At 38.3% G+C, this 27,125-nt stretch overlaps 1 protein-coding gene across 3 annotated transcripts in view; it reads right to left on the reverse strand.

Moving 5' to 3' along the window:
* ANKRD55 (ankyrin repeat domain 55) overlaps positions 1–27,125 on the reverse strand; it is a 568,067-nt gene that overhangs the window by 67,313 nt on the left and 473,629 nt on the right. For 2 of the 3 annotated variants that reach the window (XM_049102766.1, XM_035713541.2), the window contains one exon: positions 17,176–17,266. In XM_049102766.1, the coding sequence (XP_048958723.1) occupies positions 17,176–17,233 (58 nt within the window). In that variant the 5' untranslated portion in view covers positions 17,234–17,266. Of the gene's footprint in view, positions 1–17,175; positions 17,267–17,424; positions 17,650–27,125 lie in introns of those variants that run through there. The other variant, XM_025447212.3, reaches the window with a different exon arrangement.

Raw genomic sequence — 27,125 nt, forward strand, 5'->3', positions numbered from 1 at the left:
AGCATCACTGTGTTCCTCAGGGGGCTTCTTCTGATTTGTGAATGCCATTCCACAGTTGGCATCTCTACTGGACATCAGGTGGTAGTGGGGTGGGGGGTGAGGGTGCTGGGAAATGGAATTTGCCATTTTAAGAAGCATGTCTATGTTGAACTTCAGTAATGATGCCACTCTAGAATGTATTTTCATAAAATGAACTTCATTTTAATAATACTAATTCTTTTTTTTAGATTTTATTTATTTCTTCATGTGAGACACAGAGAGAGAGAGAGGCAGAGGCACAGGCAGAGGGAGAAGCAGGCTCCATGCAGGGAGCCTGATGTAGGACTCGATCCTGGGACCAGGATCACACCCTGGGCTGAAGGCAGGTGCTAAACCACTGAGCCACCCAGGGATCCCCGAGATCTCAATATTTAATGCATAGGGCTTTGAGTATATGTACAATGAATGGATTGATTGATTTAGCATGCATGTTCAATGGGCTTTCTCATCCACTGGAATCTTGTGGAAATCTCTTGATGTTAAAATACTGTGTCAATAAGTTCTTTGGCAATTAGGCAGGTATAAATTTTAAATGAATTTTATGAAGGGCTGTACTAGCCTAGTTGGTCTTTGGAAATTGCAAAGGAAGCCAAGTGTTGTTATTTCAACCACACTTCTTCCAATCTTCCTAACTTTCTTCTGGATCAAATATATCACTCCACCTTCATCTTACACTTCCCAGAACTGACAGATTTCCACATCAAGTATTTGCTATTTTAACTGGGGACTCTAGAAGCTGAGGAACAGGTGAGGAGATAGGATTTGTTAGCTAGGAGAAGACATGAAAACTGTTTTCAAATACTGGAAAAACTGGAAGACAGTTTGGACTTGTTTTCTGTAGATGCACAGGGAAAACTAGTCCTGATGGGTAGAAATTGAATTAATTAAGACTTTAAATGACTAGAGTTATTTAGAACTTGAAGAGATTATCTTGTGAGCTAAGTGTGCTTCTTATCACTGCTGATGTTTGATCCTGGATCCTGGATCCTCTATTGATCTGAATGGGTTCTGACCAAACATAGCTTGGGATGCTGTTGATTAAACAACTGTGTTGAGTAGAAAGTTGACCTCTAAGATTCCTTTCATGACTGATATTCTACGTGTCTTTCTCACATCTGTGGAGAACCAAATAACCTTTTGTTGATGAATAATGACTATTGGGCTAGAAGGGATCTGGAGAAGGGGATTTTCCTTGGGTCCTCTAAAAGGCATGCTTTGAATGGCCCTCTACTGTGGCCACTTATAAAAATGCTCCTAGTGCCTTGATCCACTGAGAAAAGTTTAAGAAAACAAATATAGTTTGAGTGGCTGGTCCATTGCCAAAGACCAAACAAGTCAATCATTCCCTTTGCTATGTATTTCTCCTGAAGCCCTGCTGCAGACACATTCTGTCAGCTGGCCTACCACGGCTGTTCTTGTTGTCTTGATTCTGTTTTCTCCCCCTTTATCAATAATTCCCAGATTGGATATGATTCCTTACTTCTTTAAATTTTCTTTAAAATTGCATTGTCCCGGGATGGCTGGGTGGCTCAGCGGTTTAGCACCTGCCTTCAGCCCAGGGCATGATCCTGGAGCCCCAGGATCGAGTCCCACATCAGGCACCCTGTGTGAAGCCTGCTTCTCCCTCTGCCTGTGTCTCTGCTTCTCTCTCTCTCTCTCTCTCTGTGTGTGTGTGTCTCTCATGAATAAATAAATAAAATCTTTTTTAAAAATTGCACTGTCCCTGAAAATGTCCATACTTGCTTTCAGTCCACAGTCACAGATGGACAATAAGTTCCTCAATAGCTGCCTCATTTGTTTCTAAAGATATTTGAAGGAATGGAAATGGAAGAGTGGCAGAGTTCCTGCCATAGTTTCATTACTACTTTATAAAAGGCAGAGAATAAGACCAAACCTAGTGAATAATCACTCTTCATGTGATTGCATTAGAATTTTGGCTGTATAGCTTTGTCTTCATTATAGGAAAAAGAATCTCTCACATTATATAGTAGAAGCTAGAGTAGCATTGGATATATTGTAGATACTTGATAAATACATGCTTACTGATTTAATCAGCATATTCTTTTCCAATTGGCAAATTGAAGAGAGTAGATATACAAACTGAAGTCTCATTTTTCATAATCCCTGGGAACAGAGTTAGGAAAAATGGTAGAAGAAGGAGTCTTCCACTCCTTTAAACAATTTTATAAGACATATCACTAAGATTTTAAGTAGAGTTGAGGTAAATGAACAGCTTCCATCAACTGTCATATATTATGGATATATGGTTAAAGTAAGAGTGTTTAAACTATATTATTAGAACTTTGCAGCATGTAATACTATGAGGTCTAAAAGACTGACAGCAGAAATGACTTCTCAGTAATTAAGAGATCTGACTTCTCAGTTAAATCTAAATCTCATAAAGAATCCTCTTTTTGAACAATGAGCATATTAGCCAAGTATGTTATGGTGAACCACTATGGGTTCAGCTGTGTATTTTGTAAAATGAGAGGTTGACTATATACCTGGATCTCAACACTGGCTATACATTAGAATCACCTTGGTAGCTTAAAACACACACACACACACACACACACACACGGATGCCCAAATACTATCCCCAGATATTTTAAGTCATTGGATTTGTCATTTTATATGTTATTTTATTTATAATTCTTGCTCTATAAAAATTACAAAAATAGAGATAAAAAGAGGAAAATATATCCTCAAAGATAATCACTGTTAAGATGTTGGTGTGTTGTATGTACTTAACTTATGTGGCACCATGGGCTTCCTCCCCACCTGCTTCCTTCCTGGAACATCTGTTCCTCTACCTGTCTATGTAAAGTAATAAGGAAGCATGGAAAAAATGCTAGCAGTTGAAACCTGGAAGCCTGAAGGATCTGGTTGCTTCAGAATGAGCAGTTGTGAACCTCTGCCCTTTCCACCTTATTCTTCAAAATCTGAACTGTCTCCTGCCCTCCATTCTGTACTCAAAATGGAGGTGACTGAAAATGAGTGGTAACTCACAGGCTGTATAAATGAGAAGGCAAGTTTCTGAGGAGCAAGCAGAGGGGATAAAAGATCCAAAAAGCTGTGAGGAGGCAAAAATCAGGAGGGAAAAAGTTCTGGAAGGTGCAACAGCACCCTGAGGTGCTGAGCCTCAGGGATAAGGCCAGTGGCTTTGTGCCTGGGGCTGCTGGTGCAGCAAGACTAGCTGACCAAGCTACTGATGCAAATCTTAAATCTCTCACACTGTGATCTTTCCATGGATTAGAATACAATGATAGAACCTGAAAAAAATGACTAAACTTTTCGAAGATCCAGCATGAGTTTGGTTAATAGTAAGGGCATTTTGTTGCTTTTTACTAAGTGAATCTCTGTATCTCACCCCACCCCAAAGTCCCCTTCCATGATAAAGGACCAGGTCAAGGGTGATATTAAGAAGATCTAACAACTGGTTTATCAGAGCTTCCATCAGTGGAGGCATGCCCCACAACTGGAGTGGTATCTGTAACTTTTCAGCTACTAAATTGTTCATAATATGCATGTGTTCCTGGGGAATGACTGATACAGGAGGATGGGTGGTCTCTATTGATCTGAAGATATAGAAACGTTTTAATATTGTAACAATAAATGATTAACAGTTCTGAGTATAGTGCTGGAATTATACATATCTATTTATTCTTTACAAAAATAAGATCATGTTGTACACATAATTTTTATTTTTGCCCTTTTTCATTTAATATATGATCATAAATGTCTTCCCAAGCCGTAAGGTAAGATTTTTAAAATGTTATTTATAAAAGGTGGCATAAAATCCCATTGACTGAACTTATTAGCACAACTGATTTCATCATTTTCTTATTACCAGACATTTACATGTTTTCTCTCTTTTTTTTTTTTTTTTTTTTTGGAGAATCACAAGTTTTGTGGCTATTCTAAATAATGCTATAATATTGCATATATTTTTCCACATTTTTGGCTGTTTCCTGTGGATGTATTCCTAGAAGTGAATATGGGAGTCAATGCATTTGACTCTTTGTCAAGTTGGCCTCCAGAAAGTTTAAACCATTATAATCTCCCCAAGCAGGCCTTGTGAGCATATACTTCAACTTTCTTAATGATACCATACATCATTTTTTTAAATTAATGTTGTTGTGAAAGCAAGAAAATAGTATATACTTTTCAATGGCTATTTCTTTTATTCTTCCTAAAAGTTTTTTTCATCTGTTTATGGCCATTTTATGAATTACTTATTAGTCTCCTTATATCTTCTTATTTCAAGGCATTTATTTTTTTCTGATTGATTTGAAATACCTTTATATACAGTAGGTACACCAATTTTCCACCTGTTATCTGTGTTTCAGTTATTTTCCCTGTTTGCCACTTAAGTTTTCAGGTATTTTGTTGGTTTTTGAAAACCACATCTTCAAAATTTATGGATATTGCTTTTACAAAATTTATTTCATTACTTTTATGATTAGAGAGGTCAGAATTTGTGGGACCTTTGGCTTATATATATTTAAATTATATTTAACACTTAAGTATAACTAATAAGAAATTTCTTTTTTTTTTAAAGCATGGGTTTTCATTTTTTTTTATTTTATTTTATTTATTTATTCATGAGAGACACAGAGAGAGAGAGAGAGGCAGAGACACAGACAGAGGGAGAAGCAGGCTCCATGCAGGGAGCCTGATGTGGGACTCGATTCTGGGTCTTCAGGTCACACCCCAGGCTGCAGGCAGTGCTAAACCACTGAGCCACCGGGGCTGCCCTAATAAGGAATTTCTAAACTTTATTTTTATATGCTACAGGTTTTCCCCCCAATAGCCAATTATTGAATAATTTTCTCTTTCCTTGCTAATTTGTAATGGCAACCTTATCATACACTAAATCATTACTAACTCCCTACAGGAGGCTCTTCCTACCTCCTATTCACTGAAATGGTGGCTTGGAAAGCAGGAATCCAGAACTGCCCTCTCTGCAAGTGGTGTACACATGAACTTGGGGATATAGCCAAAGTGCACCTCAGGCACATTCCACAGAGTCTTGTGGTTAGTCCACAGTCAAAGTTCTGAGCTTTTTTGTGTTTCCAGCAGAGTTTTGAATTCTAGAATTTTTGAAGGAATTAAAAAACTTAGAGCAACCCTAGAGTTAGCAAAACCTATGCTACAATCACTTCTACAGGACAACAATGTCTCCCAGTCCCTATGATAGTATCCACTGTCAATGTACTCTTCATGTCTCTGTCACTGTCTGAAGAACAATCATAATGATGGTTAATAACTATTAACCTATTAACTAATAACTAGTTACATCATTTTTATTATGTATCAGGCAATGTACTAAACCCTTTCTAGAAATCAATTAATTTAACTTTCACCTTATGAAGTAGGTACTACAAATTATCCCCATTTTACAGATGGGGAAACTGAGACATAGGGCAGGAAAGTGATTTACCCAAAGTCATGCAAGTAGTAACTGGTGAAACTCAGAAAAGGCTGCAGGCTGTCAGGCCTCAGATTCCACTGTCTGATCCATGTGCACTATTGTATATAACTGCCCTTTGACTCAGAAGGCAAAGCTCTCACGTATTCCAGCAAACGAACTTGTGACCTTTCTTTGGCACTAGATGGTCATTCTATGTTCCATTCTCTCTAACAGAGCCTATGCCTGGCTCTCCACTCTGCTGTACAAGCTGCATGGCTCAGCATTCTAACAGACACCACTGTCCTGGAGTTTAAATTCATTTGTAGCAAAAATAAAATTTACACATTAACTGAAAATTGGAAATGTATCTAGTTGGTTGTACACCAGGGAGAGAACTAAAGTTTGTGGTAATAGCATAAAGATTCTAAAGTGATGTTGACTGAATTCTTTTATCATGTTAAGATAAATATCAAATGATCAAGGAAAAATAATTCTTAAACTGAAACACAGAAAAAGCATGAAATTTTGCTAATTTCTTTTTTTAAAAAATATTTTATTTTTAAATAACCTCTACACCCAACATGGGACTTGAACTCATGCCCCAAGATCAAGAATTGGATGCTCTACCAATTGAGCCAGTCAGGTACCCCCTCTAATTTATTTTCTAATGCCAGCAAAACCAATAACACACACACACACACACACATACATACACACACAGAGGCACCTACAGAAGAATTCAATTTGTGAATACAGAGTTCTAAGTTTTAAATTAAATTTTACCAGATCAACTTCAGTTGGATATTGAAAGAATAATGCATCATGATCAAATAGTTTATCATTTATAAAGATGTTTTGATTTCTTGACATCTATTAATAAAATATATCACACCACTAGAACAAAGGAGAAATACATGATAATGTGAGTAAAGAATCTAAAAAAATGCTTAACAGCTAAAGGTTTACATTCCAAGTATGGTTAAGCACTTTATTTCTAATCAATTCTAAATATCATATTTAACAGTAAAACAGTAGAGGATGAAAGAGGACAAACTTTACCTAATGCAATAAGTATGAAGCAAAAGACAGAGAGAGAGATAGAGATAATAATCACAAAGGGAGAGCAAAATTATCATAATTTTAATAATAGCTAACTTTTACAGATGATTCATGTTCCATGTACTGTCCTAACAGTATCATTTGAATTAGGCTATTTATTTGCCTCAACAATTTTATGAAGTCATATCTTTATTCCAATTTATAGAAGAGGAAATTGAAACATAGAGAAGTTTAATTATTTCCCCATAGTTGCACAGCTATTAAGTAGCAGAACAGAATTTGAAAACACTCCATCTGGTTTTATCCTGTGCACAATGATGGCATAAAAGAATTAATGACAAACTCATTAGAAGTAGTAAGATTTGATTAAGTTAGATTTTAAAAGAAAAATAAAACTAGATAGTTCTCTGTAATAAATAATATAAACAGAAAATAACTCATTACAATGAAAATATAAAATGCTCAGGAATAAATATTTAAAATCTGAGGAAAACTACGGATTTTTAAAAAAGATTTTATTTATTTATTTATTAGAGACAGAGAGAGAGAGAGAGAGAGACAGGCAGAAGGAGAAGCAGGCTCCATGCAGGGCGCCTGACGTGGGACTCAATCCTGGGTCTCCAGGATCATGCCCTGGGCTGAAGACAGCACTAAACTGTTGAGCTACCCGGGCTGCCCCCAGATTTTTGTTGAGCAATATAACAGAAAAGTTGAATTGATGGAGATATCTGTCATAGTCCCAGAAAGAACAACTAAATAGAATAATACATTTTAATTATTACACAGATTCTTTTGTATGTTTAATGTGATTTTAATAAACATTTCAATAGTTTTCTGGGAGGTGGGATTTTTACAAATGATTCAACTTTTTATTTGTAAAAACAAATGGGTAACTTTATACTTTAAAGAAGAAAAAAATATTAAACTATTTGCTTATCTATACATAGAATCTCTCTGGAAGAGTACATAAGAAACTGCTTACATTGTTTTGCTTCCAGGGAGGGGAATTGGATGGCTAGAGAGTATGGCAGGGTGGGAGATTATTTATTGGATATTGTTTTACATCTTGAACACATATTAATGTATTGTCTTTCAAAAGCAAAAATTTAAAAAAAGGAAACAGAAAAATGACTAAGGAGATCCAATAAAATTGAAAAAAAAGTACTGAGGCAATTTTCCTCTATCAAATAGTAAAATATGATAAAATTATTAAATTTTTAAAAATGAGATTCTGTCTAGATTCCCAGAACCTTATAGAGAGCCTAGAAGCCTGCCCGGCACCAGCATGGACACTGAAAGCTAAAAGGTAGACTGGGCTTTTGAGCAAAGGGAAGAGTTTTATCTGGAAGGCAAGTCTTAAAGGACAGAACACCAGAAACAGAGGACAGGCAAAGTAGAAGTACTCCAGGTTGTGTGAGCTTTCCTGGAGAATTCATTTCCTTCTGACGTGGTTTTCCTGCCCCTTCCAATTTCCACAAAAAAACAGTGGTGATATGCCATGTATTCATTACCAAGGAGGATCCAACTTAAAGGGTAGATGTTTTCTTGACCTGGGAAGACCAGTTGTCCATGTGACATTATGTGAATCATGTTAAGAATCATCGGTATTCACTGAGTGATTACTCTGGGCCATGCATAGTTCCAACTGCTTTGTATGTATTACTTCATTAAATCTTTACAATAATCCTTGTTATAACTATCTTTATAACAATCCTATAACCACAATTAGCACTCACTGAATTATGAGCCAGGCATGGTTGCAGGGGCTTTGTATGTAATCATTAATTCCATCTATATAAGCAATCCTTTAGAGTAGCTTCATCTTAGTTTACAAGGTAGGAAAGTAAGGTGTAGAGATGTTAAACAGCTGGGTCACACAGTAAGAGGTGGAACTGGCATTGAACTCTTCAGTTTGGCTCCACTGGCCATTACAGCATTACACTCTATCCCCTTCAATACCTCTGTGTTTCAGTCTTCACATGTAAAAAGTGAGGGAATTGGATTACACACTCAGTGAGGTGCCTTCTAATTCCAAAATACTGCTATTCTAAGTCAAAACACTTGCAGGATCTATCCTGAAATTGTTTTCTGCTCTGACTACCTGAAATCAGAAGCTTGTGAACCTATCTTAACTCTTCCTTAGATCAGTGGTCATGTGTTGGCCAAGTTGTGGCCAAAACTCTAGAACACTATTTTTAAATAGCACTAAGTAATCAGAAGGACAAAAGTGTCAATTCAGATGAATTTCAGGTGTCCCTCTCACAGTTCTTAAAAATAAGATTTGTTTGTTTTTGTTTTTTTTTTCTAAAAAAAAAAAAAAAACAGCAGACTGTGCTCTGATTTACTATGGTGAGTTACAGAACAGAGAAATGGTCTCAAGGTTACTCACAATCAAACCATAGGGTATCGATGTCAAAATAATTCTTTTTTTGTTTTTATCAAATGCTGTTTATGAGTGGCCTTGTTTATTGGCCTGAGCTCCCTAAATGGTCTTTTGGAGAAAACATTCACAGGTTGCTGCACAGAACAAATGTGTTCAGTAGGAGTATAATAAAGAACCTGGCTTCTGAAGCTTCTGTGATGAAACCCAAGCCTGGACCTTGCGAATGATACCCAGCTTCTATCATATCAGCTCCGCAGGTCACATTTCAATGTAACCCCAACCTGTTAGCCACTGACTCCTCTCCTAGGATCCTAGTGCCCTTCTCTGCTCCAAAGGCAGCCTGCATTCGAGACTGGATCCATCACTACCCAGGAAGAGGTCAGGCTGTCACCATGAGTAGACTCACTGGGCAGAGCTCATTGCAACTGAAAGTTCAGTGTGGGGTAGCCACTTCAGGGTTATCAGTTCCTGCCAGTCCCACTTGAGGTGTCACTACCTCTCTTTTCCTTCTTGTGCTAGGATTCATGAGTGGTAGATGGGGTAGGCTATCAGAACCCACAAAGTATAACTGTGGGGAAGGAGAGTATGAGAAGGGCTTGGGTTTTAGAAGCTAGAGTTAAAATGGCAGCTGCTCTTGTCCTATGTGGCCCTGGACAGGTCGTGTAACCTCAGACAACTAAAGATGCAACGTATCTCATAGGTTCTGTTGAGGTTTAAGTGACATAACAGGAGTAAAAAGTTTAACACAGCGCCATCACATGGGAACTGCTTAATAAACCATTTATTGCTCTTCTGATTAATGATACTGGTTAATACTCTTGGCTTGATCTCCTTTATTTCCTTTTGGAAGCTACTGCTCAGACTCCACATGGAGAGTGATTTTATTATAAGTCCATCTTGGTGGCTGACAAGCTGAGGACAGGCTAGGCTCACAGACTGAAGAACAGGCCATTTGCTAGCTATACAACACTCATTTTGCTAGAATACAACAGTTTTATGCTGAAATCCTTTTTGTATTGCTTGACTACTTTGAAGAAGGTGATATTAATTTTACAATAGGAAAAAATCTCAATATATTTTAAAAAACATTGTAAGAACTGGTTGATATGTAATAGTATAACACCTGTCACTTCAAATTACCATTTAAAAAGATTTAAATGATATTATGATAACCTGAGATGGAGACATCACCCTATGGTACCTTGGCTGGGAATGTATTGTCTAAATCTAATCATGAGGGAGCATCAGACAAACTCAGAAAGAGGAACTCAGTATTAAAAGAGAGAGAGATAGAGAGAGACTGTAATTTCAAAATGTCAACGTCATAAAAGACAAAGAAAGTGTGCAGAAATGTTCCAGAAGAAAGGAGACTAAAGACACATGACAACTAAATGTAATACCTAACTTAGACTGGATCAAGTACTGGAGGAAATGCTATGAAAGATGCTACTGGCTCACTAGACAAAATCGGAATGCAGACAGATTAGATAAAAATACACACACACACACACATATATACATATACAGAGAGAGGCAGAGATAAGGAGACACAGGACAGAGAGAAACAGAAGAAAGCCAACAATAAAGTAAATGGGGCAAAACGTTAACATTAGGTGAATCTGAGTAAAAAGACAGTCAAGTGTTCTTTATACCATTTTTACAACATTTCATTAAATTTGAAATTATTTTCAAACAAAAAGTTTACAAAGGATTAGAATGCTATTAAATATTGTACATGTGTATTTTTAAATTCTGAGGAACATTTAGAAATAGAAATATTTCTATGTAAAAGGACAGCCTTCCCGTTTTTTTCCTCCCCAACAGATCCGATAAAACAAGATCACTGATGAGCAAGTGACATTTTTAAGTTTTAAAAAGAGAAAACTGGGATCCCTGGGTGGCGCAGCGGTTTGGCGCCTGCCTTTGGCCCAGGGCGCGATCCTGGAGACCCGGGATCGAATCCCACGTCGGGCTCCCGGTGCATGGAGCCTGCTTCTCCCTCTGCCTGTGTCTCTGCCTCTCTCTCTCTCTCTCTGTGACTATCATAAAATAAAAAAATAAAAAAAAAAAATTTTTTTTTAAAAAAAATAAAAATAAAAATAAAAAGAGAAAACTAAGGGCCCTTACTAAACATACAATCTATTTATTAGTTGAAAGCTAATAAGTCTGAGGTAAAACCACTATGATTTTAAGAGATAAATCAGAAAAGCTAAGATGTAGGTCATTCTTGATGTGAGTGGATTCTCAGAATCAGCTAACACTTTGCACTGACTGCTTGATGGGCTTCCTGATAGTTACAAGTACTAAATATGACTCCTGGTTGGATGTGGTCTTTCTGCAAGATGGTATATAACTATATACATCTTTTACACCAACCTTGCATGTATGTGCAGCTAGACCCTCATCTTCTCATCTTGTCTTCTCTGTCTTGGCGACAGGTGAAATGTTTGTTTCGTATGTGTCTGGTAATAAACATAGCTACACAGGTAGTAATTTTTCTTTCAGATTCCATTAAAATATCCTTGCATCCAAATGGTTGGATCAAAGAGAAGATACATGAATATCAATTACTCAACACAGTTGCTTAATAATTGTTAAGGAAATGTGGAGTTAATCAATAGAGGTGGCAAGAAAAGCTCAGTGTGGTGACCCAGACGATTTCTGAATAAGGGGTTGAACAGAGGGTTGGCTTCCTGAAATTGATCTGGCTAAGTTGCCAGACATAACATTAGGGTTGACTCAGGAGACCTATGGGACCCTGTGTACCTCCATTCCCTCTGGCTACCACTCCTGGATTCTCCTTGGAATATATACTAGGGCAAGAGGCCCCATTCCCAAGGGCAGTAGGGCTGTTCTATGGTGGAGAATAGTGATAATGACACCACTCTCCTAATCCCCAACCCACTGAATCACTTGCATTTTCATGCCTAAAACTGTGAATGGTAATTGTTTGGGTAAGTTAGTCGAGGGCTTCCCTTCAGCTAGACTCACAAGAGGAGCCAGGAGTGGACTGCTTTGTCACAACCTTTCCCAGGAGTTTGGTTGATGGGAAGGACTTTCCTGTGCCAAAGAGACAACAAGGAAGCAAGTAAGGTTGAGGGGTAGGCTTCCAGAAAACTTGTTTGACTAAACTTGGTCTTGAGAGGGCACTGGAAAAAAAAATTCTCTCATCTCTCATTTTCCCTCCTCTTCTCTTTCTTTTTTTTTTTATTTTTTTATTTTTTATTTTTATTTTTTATTTTTTCGCTTCTCTTTCTTTACAAAAAGAGAGAGAAAGACCAAGCATTTCTCAGAGGCAACAGATATTCTGCTTCTAAACCTGCAGATTGGTGATTTACCAGCTAATCTTCCTTTATCTGGACCATCAATCTGAGAACTAATTACAGTATTCTCCTCAGTGTTCCTGAGTTTCATTCTAGGTACCCCTTCAAGGTTTTTCAACCTAAAATCATCAAATGAGCCCAAATTATTCCCTCTCCAATTTGTCTCTCCTTTGCCTGACTTTTCTCTGTTCTCTTCCCAAACCTCTTCGAAAATTTGCTTATTCTTCCTTTGGAGGCATCTGGTTGTCACACAGAATTTTCACTTTTGCTTTTTCAGCAAAGTGCAAATATGCACACGCTTAATTCTTTTTGTTTTATGTTCCCATTTTAGATGAAAAGTTAGAAATTAAAACCATCACATCTGTGTGTATGACATTTAAAAATTCACAACACAATAGAAGAACAGCTGGATTGTGAAAATACCACTTCATTAATTTGAATTTTCATTAATCTCTACTTCTTCATTAAAATATATGATTGATGAAGGAATAGTACTGTCTAGATCGAACATGGCTTTTGAAGTCGAGCAGATTTATACTTGAATCTCAGCATTGCCATTTTGTCTGTGGTAACCTTGAGTCAGTCATAACCTTTTAAAATTCCCTCATTGGTAAATGGAGGGAAAATAACAGTGGGGCAGTTGTGAGGATTAAATGATCTAGTCTGGGGATCCCTGGGTGGCGCAGCAGTTTGGTGCCTGCCTTTGGCCCATGGCGCGATCCTGATCGGGCTCCAGATGCATGGAGCCTGCTTCTCCCTCTGCCTATGTCTCTGCCTCTCTCTCTCTGTGTGACTATCATAAATAAAAAAAAATTTAAAAATAAAATAAATAAATAAATAAATAAATAAATAAATAAATAAATAAGCTAGTCTGTATTCAGTCCTGGGCACAGAGCCTGGCTCTGCTAAATGCTCAAAAAACATTTATTCCTATCAAATGTGATCTATGTAAAGTACCTGCAGAGTCTGTATCAAATAGATGTCCTTCCCATCTTTCCCTCCCAAAGACTAAATATCCCTCTACCTTAAATAAGAATGGATTTTACCCAAACCCCAGTCATTATACTTTCTGTCAAGGGACTTGAGATTTGATACCTTTTCATGCCATGTAGCAGGCTGAATGGTGGCCCTGAAGATACATTCATGTCCTAATCTCTGGAACCTGTGAATTTTACTGTATATGGCCAAAAAGGTAGATGTCGCCTTATACATCAAAAGATGTGATCAGGTTAAGGATGTTGAGAATAGACGTTTCTTCCTAGATTATGTAGGTGGCCCTAGATGTGATATATGCATTGTTACCATGAGAGAGAGGCAGAGAGAATTCTAAGACAGATGCACACAAGAGAGACACAGGCAGAGGACAAGGCCATGTGAAGATGGGGCACAGACCAGAGTGGAGGCACAAGCAGCCAGAAGCTGGAAAAACTAAGGAAGGATTTTTCCCCTAGAGAGTCCAGAATGAGCAGGTGTCAACATTTTGATTTCATACTTCTGCCCTCCAGAACTGTGAAACAATGCATTTCTGTTGTTTTAAGTCACCCAACCTATGGTACTTTGTTATGCAGCCCTACGACACTACTGCAGTGATTTAATCTGCACTGAAAGGCCCGGCCCTCCACTTACTGTCTCAGCAACTCTACCAGTAAAAAAGCCTGTGGGGTGGGCCCCAGCCCCCTCAGGTGCCCACAAACACACTGCTCATCAAACATGTTGCCTCCTAGACCCCAGGCAGGGCCAGGTGTGGGCAACATCCTTGGGACCACTTGTCTAGCTCCCATTCTCTCTCTGAGGTCTTGGGTTCCTCCTTCAGGCACAGCAAAGCTTTTCTTCCCACAATTAGAGACAAAGCTTAAAATGCAAATATCTTCAGTTACATAACATCTCCACTGCAGTAGGAACCTTTGTGTTCTGTAGTAAGTGAGTTTACTACAGGTCCCTTCCTGCATGTGGGCTTTGAGAGGGAAGACAGCCAGGAAGAGCACGTGGGACCAGAAGCAATGTTGCTATGGTGAAAGCAAAGAGCACAAAGCAGGAGTGGAGAGCTCTGCAGACCCAGGCTTCCTGCGTCACAATTTCACAAAGCAAGCCAGAAACACAGCTCTAATGCCTTTGGCCAGTCAGATAACCAGATCTTTAAGGCTCCCAGCAACCCTGCACATTTTACAGACAGAGATCAGCTTGCCCAGGTGCATACAAATGGCAAGAAAACTGAGACAGAATATGAGCAAATGCCATCCTTCCCTATGCCCCTAGCATAAGGATGCCTCATTACCCATACCAAAGAGAAATAAAGAAAAATGCCAGTGGAGGGATTCAGACTTAGCACATCTACATCATTTGAGCCCTGATGGTCATTCTGTGTCATATTTTTCAAGTGCATAATGCTAACCATTCTCTGGGAACTCATAAACCAGAGTTGCTTGAGTCCTACCACCACTCCATTGTAGCTATGGAGGCCAGAGACCACCCATGAAAAGAAGTTTCTCATTGTTCTGTTGTCTAGATAGAGAACACCTGGGCCTCACTCCCCTCTATGACTTGTTAGCTGGGTGTATTAGTACAAACAGGGTCCATCTTTTAACTTCTCGGTGCTTTACTCTTCCCATCTGAGACTTTAGGGAGATGGGTTGGATGCATGCTACTCAGTTTATGTTGTACATGGGATCTTCCTGGGGAGATTCTGTTAGGCCACACCCATACCAATTAAACTGGAGATCTAAGCATAAGCATTTTCAAAACCCGTCCATGTGATTCTCATGTGCAGCTAAGCTTGAGAACCAATGGGTTACATGACTTCTAAGATCCTTCCAGATATCATGTCTTTCCTAAACATCTGCATCTACTAGAATTTTGATTTTCTAAATATTCAGGATTCATGGAAAGCCTTCAAATAAAGCCCACATTTAACTTTTAGAGAGAAAGTCAGTTTGTCATGGTTTGCCCAACACCACCATATTGGTATTTAAAATCTATATAATGGTCTAAACCATTATGGCCTTTCATGCTTTTAAGAGGATGGAAGGGTTAATGTGATAATAGAACTATTCAGGTATCATTTAATTAATTACTATTCTAGGGGATGCTCTGAATGGTACACTGGAATTCTGAAAAAAAATAAAGTTTTCTAGTCAACTAGTATTAACTAAATTATTTGTTCTGAGGACTGCTAAATTCAAGCTGGAGATAGAGAAGTGAAGAGCCTTTTACATTCGAAGAACTCATAGTCCCCATAGTAATAATTATAATAGCAATAATAGTAACAAAAGCAGCCACAATTTTGAAGTACTTATGGCACGTTAGGCAATGTGACTGCTGCTTTTTGTATATTATTTTATATTCTCAAAGCAACTTTGCTAAGCCAGCATCATTTCCTCCATTTTATTGCTGAGGAAAGTAAGGCCCAGAGAGGTTAGGTAATGTTCTAAGGTCACTTCGCTAAGAAGTCGATCTGCCATTCCAACCTATGCTATTTCCACCATACCACAGCATCTCTTAAAGAAAGGATTGAGAACTAGAGATAGAGATGGTAGGGAGAAGGTTAACTTCGATGAGGGAGAGTTAGGACTGGGATGGAGGAAATGCTGTGAATTGTTCACATGAAAGGTACTATAAGAAAATAAATATTACAAATTAATATGTTAACAGTCTTATTTTGCATAACTCAACAATGTCATTTTTTAGACAGTATTAGGTCTTGGATTTAGGCATATTTTCACTTTTGGATGGCAGTAGGCATAGCGTAACAATCACTTTCTCTACGGTGTTCATCTTCAAATGCAGTTTGAACCAACACATTCTGAAGGTACACACATACACACACACACACACACACACACACATACACACACATTTCAAAGTGAGTTAAGATGTGGAGATCAATCTACCTGTGTGTGTGTGTGTGTGTGTGTCCCTGTACATACAGTTACTCAGAGATGTAAATGTAGATCTAATATTTGAGAAAGCACTGAACTAAAATAATTCACCCATGAAACCAGATGTAGCTTGAAGGATAGTAAACACAGTATGGCCTAGAGCAGGAAAAGGGAAAAAGAGAGAAGCAGTGAATTTTCTTAATGAGGCTTTCACAAATCACCATTTTCATGCTGTAGCCAAAACAAGTAAATGACCAAAGGACTTGAAGATCCTGAAGAATACTCACAGATGACAGAAAGTGGTTTAGATAGCAGGTATTTTTAAAAATATTCTAAAAAATATTTATGACATTTACAGAGTGGAAATTTCCTGTACATCCACAGAAAAGATGCACAGTTGCACAAAAGTATTATGAATATGTAAACACTTCACAGGCAAAATGTCTACATGTAAACTATCTGGCTGAATACATGCTTTTTATGAGGATGAGTTGATTTCACAGCAATCTTTTCACGTGGAAAATGACCTCTACTCTGCAAATTATGAGTAGGAAATCTATCCTGTCATTACAAATAATAACATAGTGATAAATCATACAACCCCAGATGAGATAATAATCTACTAGAGCATAAATCTAGGTAACATCTATTCTTAAAAGGGAATCAAGAAGTATTTATAAAACTGTAGCAATGAGATATTGGGTTAATAGATTGAAAAGAGACATGTAATTTGTTCTTTTTATATTACTTACTATAACATTATTTTAGAAGATCTGAAAAAAATCAAATGAGAATAAAGATGATTGTATTTGAAATAGCTGGTGTGCTCGGAACCCAGTTCTTAAAATTTGTAGATTAAAATATTTTAACAAGACAAGCAAACCATAAGCTTATTTTTCCCTTCCAAATGCTTATCAAATGAGAAGTGAACGTTTAGAACAGGTTTGTTTTCTATGTGAAATTTTCTTTCCATATTACACACACACCCAAACACACACATCTCTCTTTTCCCTTAGAATTGCAAAATCTCTACTACTGAGATGAAGATGCGAAGAACCAAAGGATGAATTAAAGCATTTTTACCTTTCTGCTGATCAAACACAGATGGAGTGCTGAAATCCATGGTTGCCTGTCTCATCATTTACCATCAGAATGGCAAAAAGCATCCAGGTTTCTAGAGAGGAAAAAAACACCATCTCACATGCTACAGTCAACACATCAGTCAGATACAGCATCACTTGCCAAGACCTCTGTTTGAGAATGAAACATGCATGAGAGCTGCAGGTTGTTGTCAAGGCAAATGATGGCAATAGGTAAACGTTATTCCTATACCTGCCAGAAAAAGAGTTACTTCTTGTGGCTCCATTCATCAGCTATGCTTGTGGGTATTTATTATATACCTTCCGACCCCCAACAAATAAACAAAAAAGCTCAAATTCTAAAATAAACACCATTTGCAGGGGGCCACCTGCCTTGGATTTGAGCCAGGAAAACACTGGAGGTCACGGAGCTTCAGCAGCTGGAATGTTGCTTTAAACCTACAGAAATCTCAATGGGTGAGTGAGGATTCACAGGGCTAGACGGAGCATGTGCAAAGCTGCCAATGCAGTTGGATTCAGCTGTTCTTGGTGGAGTGAGAGCTGCATTTGGGTCATGTGAGCAGAGAGTGCCATCTCAATGGAATAGGATGTAAATAGTGTAGCAGGAAGCTGCTGGCCATGTGCTGTATGGAGTGATTATTGGCTCTCCTAGCTCATCTGCAGTCTCCCCCTTCAGCTTCATTCTCCAAATGACAGGGAGGATAAGGGGAAGCAAGTAGCATTTGAAAGGTTAGATTTCAAGGCTCAGATACCGAAGACAATGAAATTCAAACAGTCTGCAATCACAAGGGCGTTCAGTGCAGTATTATATGTGGTGGACGATAAAACCAGAAAAGAGCAGAATGTGTATCATTTGAGGTACAGCTGAATAAAAGATAGTCCATTCATACTCAAGATTTTAAAAATGTGAGGTAAATCTCTATATTCACCTGGTGGGATGTCTCTCATCTATTGTTAAATGAAAAAACAGTTATATACTTCATTTGTTCACATTTTTATAAAACCGAAAACCACCCACTCTATATGTAAATATGTTTATATATGTTCTAAGGAACATCAAGGAAGATGTAGAAAGATATCCACTAAACTGTTAATATTGATTACCTCAAGGGGTTAAAGTAGTAGATTTCTAACTCCATCCACCTTTGTAGTTTTAGTCTTATTATAACAAACGCCTATTATTTTATTTTTGTCATTAAAAATCTGATGTAATAAATTCAAAGCAAACTAAGAGAACTCTATACTCAATCAGATTTTTGGGTAAGTCACACAGCCATATACCAGATGCTCACATAAATGCTCTTAATAATGATAGTATTTTCTTTTTAACCTTGTGTGTGCATCTGGAAATGAAAGCAGAAACCGTTTTCCTTCATATGTATGACCATAATTTGTTTTGTTAATGGACTGATATAATTTAGGACATGTGTTCTTCGATAAGCAAGTTTCTTTCTTATTTTTTGCTCCGCCTATTTTCTTACTGCCTTACCATTTGTTTTCCATTAAATGCATCATCTGGCCTCAATTCCCTGTGGCAATACTGCTACTCATTTACCTTCCCCACTTTAGTCCCTCTCCCCAAAATGTCCTGCATTCTTTTTATTTAAAACATGGGCAGAACCTACTTCCTATAAATCGTTATGCAAAATGTGCTCCATAGGTAAATCTCTTATATTTCCTGATGCTGTTTTTTTGTTTTGTTTTGTTTTGTTTGTTTTTGTTTTGCATTAGCCATAAAAGCTGAAACAAGAAGGCTCAGTGGATTGGCAAATAAAGTGACTCATGCTAGCAAATACTCAGCTAGAGAAAGATGGCTCAAGCTTGCCCAAATGAGGCAAAAGGATTTAGATTAACTTCCTTCTCATTCATTTGCTCATTGATTCATCAATTGCTGTGGAAGGATTACCACACTCCAGTCATTCCTATAGGCTCTGATGATGCAGATGTGAGCAAGTTCTCTACACTCAATGAACTTAACACTCTTGGGTGCAGCATCTGCTTCTGGCCATGCTGGAGTCATAGGAACTGAATTTACCTCCTATGTAAACAACTAGAAAACTGGGCAAAATATCTGAAACAATGGTTTTCAGATATTGGTTAAAGATCCCTGGTAGTCCACAAATAAGCAGAGTCTGGTAAGTCCCCAGCAGACTGCCTAGAGTTCTAAGGTTAAATGCAGGGAAGGTATAGTAGGCTCAATGGTGGGCCCCCAAAGACACATCCACATCTTATTCCTCAGAACCCGTGAAAGTGACCTTATTTGGAAAAGGGGTTTCTGCATATGTAATTAAGCTAAGGATCTCAAGTAGAAATCATCCTACTGAGTGGGCCCCAAGTCTAACAATAAGCGTCCTTAGTAGAGCCACACAAAGAGAAGTCATATGACTAGAGATTGGAATGATGCAGCCACAAACCAGGTATACTTGGAGCCGCTAGAAATTGCAAGAGGCAAGAAACAGATTGTCCCCTGGGACTTCAGAGGGAGTTCAATACATTCACTGATGATTGATTTTGAACTTCTGGCCTCCAGAAATGTGGGAGAATAATTTCTGTGTTTTCAGGCAAGTTTGTGCTAATTTGTCACAGCAGCTTCAAGAAATGAACACAGAGGAGGAACTCTCAAAATAAATGCAAAATCTCTATAATTGTTACATTCTTGCACCCATTTATAACATTACCAAAAACCAAATTCAAATATAAACAATTTCATGTGGGTAAAAGGGCTATTTGGGGCTCATTTTGAAGAAGGGCAGTCAAATAGAGTGAAAGGATATGACTTTGAGCTTGCTTCTCCTGAGCTGTAATTTAAGCAAGTTATAGAACTTTCTGAGCCTCAGTGTCTTAATCTGTGGCAAGAAAACTCCACCCCCTAGCTTCTTATGAAACCTATTATAGTTAAGTCTGCTTCCCGGGCTTCAAATATAGAGAAAATTCTTGCTATCCAACTAAAGCCAAGAGTAAGATAACAGTTGGTTCTTTCTTCAAGTATATTTCAAATAAGGCCCTTATTCAGACATATGGGGTGCCTGTGGTTCATTAACTATTATCTATTCTGTAGGAGGGGAAGAGAGAAGAGGTCTCTATGATTGCAAAACCTGGCTGCTGGCTTCCCCTGCAGCTCATCTCTCTCCACTTTTCTCAGTTCTCACATCCAGCCACACCGTTCTCCTTTCTGGTCCCTGAACATGCCAGGTCTTCCCCTAACCTTGCAAAACTGCCATTGTGCCCCTCCATTTGGAATGGCTTTCTCTAGCTCAAATGTCACCATTTCAGAGAGACTTTGCCTGAACACATTATCTAAAATAGTCCTCTAGTCCTTCACCCTACCAGTTACTTCCTTCTCCAGAATGCTATTCAGTGGATTTATGATGAGAAATACCCCTGTTAGGGGGATTGGGCCACAGTGTTTCTCAGACTACCTGTGCCAAAGGGCCAAGTTTTTAAATTTCCAAAGCATCATGGGTTGATACATTAGTAAAATATGATAGTTAATAATAGAAAAATAAAAAGAAAAGTTTACAGAATGCCAGCCCAAATTTTTATTATTAGATTCAGCAGGTATAAGGTTATATGTCAATAAGAGATCATTGAAACAGGGATGCCTGGGTGGCTCAGTTGGTTAAGTGTCTGCCTTTGGCTCAGGTCATGATCACAGGGTCCTGGGATGGAGCCCCACATTGGGCTCCCTGATCAGTGGGGAGTTTGCTCCTCCCTCTGCACCCTCTCTCACGCTCTCTCTCATTCTCTGTCAAATAAATATATATATAAATAAATCTTTAAAAAATTAATCAAAACAAACATAGAATAAAAAAAGAATTATAAAAAGTGTACCCACTGTTCACTGAAAGTACATTTAGGTATCAATACACTGCACTGTCCATTAATTATGGTAGCCCCTAGCCATATGTGGCTGCATAAATTTAATAACAATTAAAATGAAAAATCTATTTCTTCAATCACTATGGCCACTGGATTGTATCTTGCCATAATTAAAAACTTCTGCTCTTTGAGAAATGCCTGTAAGAAAATGAAAAGACAAACCACAGAGAGGGAGAAAATATTTATAAAATATACCTGTTAAAGGACTTGTATCAAGAATACACAAAGAAGTCTCAAAACTTAGTAATAAAAGATAATCCGATTTTAAAAAGGGCAAAAATTTGAAAAGGCATGTCACCAAAGAAGAGACACGGATGGCAAATAAATACACGGGAAGTGGGGATCCCTGGGTGGCGCAGCGGTTTAGCGCCTGCCTTTGGCCCAGGGCGTGATCCTGGAGACCCCGGATCGAATCCCACGTCGGGCTCCTGGTGCATGGAGCCTGCTTCTCCCTCTGCCTGTGTCTCTGCCTCTCTCTCTCTCTGTGTGACTATCATAAATAAATAAAAATTTAAATAAATAAATAAACAAATAAATAAATACACGGGAAGCTGCTCAACATTATCAATTATTAGAAAAGTGTAAATTAAAATCACAAAGAAATATCACCACATACCTATTGGAATAGCTTTAAGAAAGCTAACAATAGACAAGGGTGGGGAGTCTGGAGGACTGCAGATGGCCACCTTGGAAAACAGGTCACCCATTCCTTAGACAGTTCAACATAAATATGGCCCAGTGATCCAACTGCCTGGCATTCACTGAAGAAAAATGGAAACATCTGTTTTCATAATACGAAAGAATGTTTATGAATGTTTATAGCAGCCTCATTATCACTCAAAACTGGCAACAGTTTGCATGTTCATCGCTGGTGAAGGAACAGACCGTGGTGCACATGATGACGGAACACTACTCAGCAATACAAAGGAAAGACAGACATACTGCTGCCTGGAGCATGTGGATGAATCTTCATGGCGTTAGGCGAGGGAAAGAAGCCGGGCACAAAACCCTACACGCTGCATGGCTCCACTGATAAGGCATTCTTGCAAAAAATACAGAGATAGAAATCGAGGGAGTGCTTTCCAGGAGGCAGGGAATGGACTATCAAGGGAATGGAGAGAACTTTCGTGGTGATAGAAATACTCTATATCTTGATCATGGTAATGGTTACCTGCTCTATATTCCCTTGTCAAATTCCTATAACCTAACACCTCAAAGGGGTGATTATGTATATCCTACCTCAATAAAACTGAAAGAGTTAACAATACAAATTTACCTCTATAGTTTAATAATGTCATCCTAAATTATGAAACATATTTGTCAAAAATTAAACTGAAAATAGCAAGTTTTATAAATAAGCGTTTCTATTAGATATTTGTACACTTTTAGATTATAGTTGATGAACTAACCTTAAAATGTCACATGTGTAACATTATCCAACGGTGCATAACTTTCCATGCAAGCTTGACAATGCCCAAACAAGTCTGCACAATGTTCAATGAGACAAATCCATCATCTTAGGCTTAGAAGTTGTGGCAACATCGAACTGTTATATCCAATTCTAAATGGTTACATTTAAAAGTGCTCTCAATTTTTGTACTTACCTTGTCTCCAACTGATGACAAGCAGTTCCTGGACTGGCACTAGCCATGCCCCATATTTTGCCTAGGGCTGGTCTAATTTCTCTTCCCCTGACCCTTCCATAGCGGGCTTCTTCTTATCCTAAGGTCTTAGCTCAGAGGCCTTACTGACTTCCATATTTTACCTAAAGTAGCAGCCACATCCCTGCACCATCCCAGTTACAATTAATACAACGAGCTCATTTTCCCTTTTATAATTATCACTACCTGTAATTAACTTATACTTCAGTATGTCTTCATTATCTATCTCCCTGGAGCTGATCCTGTCAGTCCCCAGACTTTTCAATGTGCTTCAGTTTCAAATTTCAAATGCCCATTTCTGTATTTTTGGTCAGAGGGAATTTTCTGGGATTCAGAAGGCCGCCCTGCCAGCTCTCAGGGTAGGTCAGAAGTTCCAGGGCCTTAATCACGCCCTCCCCCAACCAATAGTGGCCCTTGACCAATGACTCTTGGGAGCTGGTGTACACCTACCAGCTGTGTTGCCTTTGGATATAGTGATCCTGAGGCCTGCTGTTTTATGCCATTTTCCTGAGTTTCCCTTTTAGGACTAAGCTCCGTTGCTTCTTGTGTTAATTGGTTTAACAACACACTTTTTATGGGCTCCTGGTCCCTCCCCATATGACTTCCTCATTTTCCTACTGGTATTTCCTATGCTTTTCAGTAAGCCACTTGCATTGGAATCATTGTCTTTGGGTCTGCTCCTAAGGAAACCCAAAATAAGACATTTCACCACTAGAGGGTAAACTTCATAAGGGCAGGGCCCTTGTCTGCTTTGTCCATTTTGTGTCCCTATAGTCTAACACAGAGCAGGACACAGAGGAGGTGCTCAATAAACATTTAGTGAACGAAGGACTTCACTGAATACACTTTGAGAATGAAGAACATCATCAAATGACTCTCCCTGCCAAAGCTGATAATGTTATAATAAAACCCAATTAACAATCACTCATTGGGGGAAATTCCATAATAAGTACTTTTATTGATTTTAATGATTTCTGATTGTGTTGTAAACCAAAGGTGAACTCTCAGAAAAATATTAGATAGTTCTACATTTTATCCAGGCAAAACCAGAGCTTCCCCTGCAACGTGCTCAGGTTTGGGAAGTGAGAGCTGTAACGGTAGCAGCACAGGCAGGCTTTAGGGCCTTGGGCGTCAGCCAGCCTCGAGTTTAGGTCCCAGTTCAAGCACATTTCTAGCTCATTTGTGATACTGAGCAAATCATTTAATCAATGAGGATTAAAAAAAATACCCAGTGTTGTAAGAATTAGGACCCAATAATGTATGTAAAATAATATTATGGGAAATAGAAATCATGCCCTGGTTGTAAAGAAATTTGTTTAAGTCACTTACCTATATTACTAAAAAATGCCTTTAGGTTTGTTTCTGATTTTAGAAGAATACACATAATCTTTTTTTCCTGGTTGGGTTAATTAAAACTAGGCCAAAGAAATCCATTAGTAGGTTAATTATTCCTAAGTCTGATGAAAAATTAACCTCTCAAAATGAACATGGTTTTAACTTTAAATGAGCAATTACAGCTCTCCACCATAAACTTGCTAAATCCTGCAGTTTCTTGTAACAAATAAAATGTTATGAAGTCAAAAATCCTTGGATCTTTTAAATAAAACTTTCAATAATGTATCTCTTTCTCCCCTTAGTAAGCAAATTCAACTTTATAATGCCAATATGACACCTAAGTGTAGATTAAACTTAAATTTTATGAAAATTGGCACATAATTTTTTTGACCTTGTTATTTTAAAATCTACTTAGAGGTGAAAACTAACTAGCACTTGCATTCTTTTTTTTTTTTTTTTTTTTTTTAAGATTTTATTTATTTATTCATGAGAGACACAGAAGAGAGAGGCAGAGACACAGGCAGAGGGAGAAGCAGGCTCCATGCAGGGAGCCCAATGTGGGACTCGACCCTGGGACTCCAGGATCACGCCCTGGGCTGAAGGCAGATGCCCAACCACTAAGCCACCCAGGCGTCCCATGGCACTTGCATTCTTAAAGTACTCAGGTCAACAACTTCTTTAAAACTTTCCATTATGACTCATGGTGTGTAGTTTCAATTATAATTTTAATTAATACTGACTTAAATAATTCAAATTTCTTTCATAATTTTTTCCACAGTACTCATTGTAGATGAATGTGGGTTTTTTTCCCCCAAATTCATGTGTTGAAATCTAGTCCCCAGTATGATGGCATTTGGAGGTAGGGGGCTTTTGGGACATGATTAGGTCATGAGAGTGGAGGTGTCAGGAGTAGGACTAATGTTCTTGTAAGGACTTTTTTTTTTGAGATTTTAATGGATCCTTATAAGCAATCATTTCAGAGCTTCTAGAGCTTCAGTGTCCAATACAGTAGCTATCAGCTAATACATCTGGCTATTTAGCACTTGAAATATGGCTAGTCCAAAGTGAGATGTATTGGAAGTCTACAATTTTGAAGCCTTATCTGAAAAAGATAATCTAAAATGTCTCCTTAATAATTTTTGTAAAAGATTTTATTTATTTATTTGACAGAGAGAGAGAGAGAGAGAAAGCACGCACAAGCAGGCGGTGTGGCAGGCAGAGGGAGAGGGAGAAGGAAGCTCCCTACCTAACAGAGAGTCTGATGTGGGACTGGATCCCAGGACCTTGGGATCATGACCTAAGCCAAAGGCAGACACTTAACCAACTGAGCCACCCAGGTGAGCCAATAATTTTTATAAAACTTTACATTATGATAATATTTTAGACACACTGGATTAGACATAGTATATCATTAACTTAATTTCACCTGTTTCTGTTTACTTATATTTGAATATGCCTACCAGAAAATTAATATTACACATGTGGCTTGCATTTTATTTCTACCAGACATTGCTATTTTATAGGGCTCCATATAATCTTAAGGAAAAGCTGTTTAACCGACTGGCTCAGCTATATCACTGATTTCCAGCAGGACTGAAGGGGCACAGTTTGGAAGAGGGTAGAGGAGGAGAAGAAATAGAACTACACTGAAGAACACGGAGCACTGAAGAGCCCCAAGAAGCTATCATCATTTTCATTAGTACCATTATAGTTATATAACATGAGCATTACCTTCCTATGGTATCAGTCTACAGGCTGCTTTAGTTTATGTCCCTGTGGAATTGGGGTTGCTTCTTGGTGTTTCTCTTTACCACTCCCAGATGCTCCCTTCCCACCCCCACCACTCCCATCCTGCACCACTTCTCTCCCTGATATCACTCCCCTGCTGGATCCTTGATTAGATGCTTCTGTGAACCAGCAGAGTTGGGGATGAAGAAGCAGTGGCTGCTCAAGAATATTATCAGCTTGGGGATCCCTGGGTGGCGCAGTGGTTTGGCGCCTGCCTTTGGCCCGGGGCGTGATCCTGGAGACCCGGGATCGAATCCCACGTCGGGCTCCCAGTGCATGGAGCCTGCTTCTCCCTCTGCCTGTGTCTCTGCCTCTCTCTCTCTCTCTCTCTCTCTCTGTGTGACTATCATAAATAAATAAAAATTTTAAAAAAAGAAATTAAAAAAAAAGAATATTATCAGCTGTGGAAAAGAACTGTGGACCATAGGACAAAAGAGTCTTTGCTGCTATCCCTGGAGTCAAGGGGTTTCTTACACTACTTCTGAAATCAGTAGATACTGTCTTAGTATCTAGAAGCTTATCTAACCTTTCCTAAGGATAATCATACACTTAAGAGTTCCCAGTGTTTTACTCAGAACTATATTCTTGTCTGAAATCCTGGAAGAACTGAAAATTGATGCTTTCTATCACTTTGGGTCTCCAACTATTTATTTATACTCTACCTACTCATTTCATGAAGCTGTAATATGAACTTTGTCCTTATAAAATATGCAGTATACTTTATATATATATACTTTATATGTATATATACATTATTCTTAAAACAATTTTCATGTTACTTTGATCTTATAACTTGTACCTTTTAACACTCATCTTCTTATTCATCCATACAAATAAACATTTAGCACTTACTAAGTGCCTGGGACTCTTAGAGCTTAAATTATATCTCCCTTGCAAAGACTTCTTTGATCATTTAACATTCATTACCCTAATTTGCACTTAATCATAAAAGACTGATATTTTGCACTGCATTAGAAAATTTGTTATATAATCATGTTAGACTTACTTTCACAACTAAATTCTAAGTTCCCAGAAGGTTTGAGCTGAGTGATAGGTCTTTCGTCGCTCTTCTGGTTTGTTAAATGCCAAATGCTAAATGCCCAAATGGACAAATCCAACTTTGGGCAAAATGATGAGTTAGGTGATGGAGCCTTCTGACCCCACAGTGGGTGCCCCTATTCTCCAGAGACAGAGAAAGCACAAGCAGGAGGAGGGGCAGAGGTAAAGGTAGAAGCAGACTCCCTGCTGAGCCTGAGCAAGGGGGCGGGGC

Source organism: Canis lupus, chromosome 2 (assembly GCF_003254725.2).
Source record: "Canis lupus dingo isolate Sandy chromosome 2, ASM325472v2, whole genome shotgun sequence".
NCBI classification, from domain to species: Eukaryota; Metazoa; Chordata; class Mammalia; order Carnivora; family Canidae; genus Canis; species Canis lupus.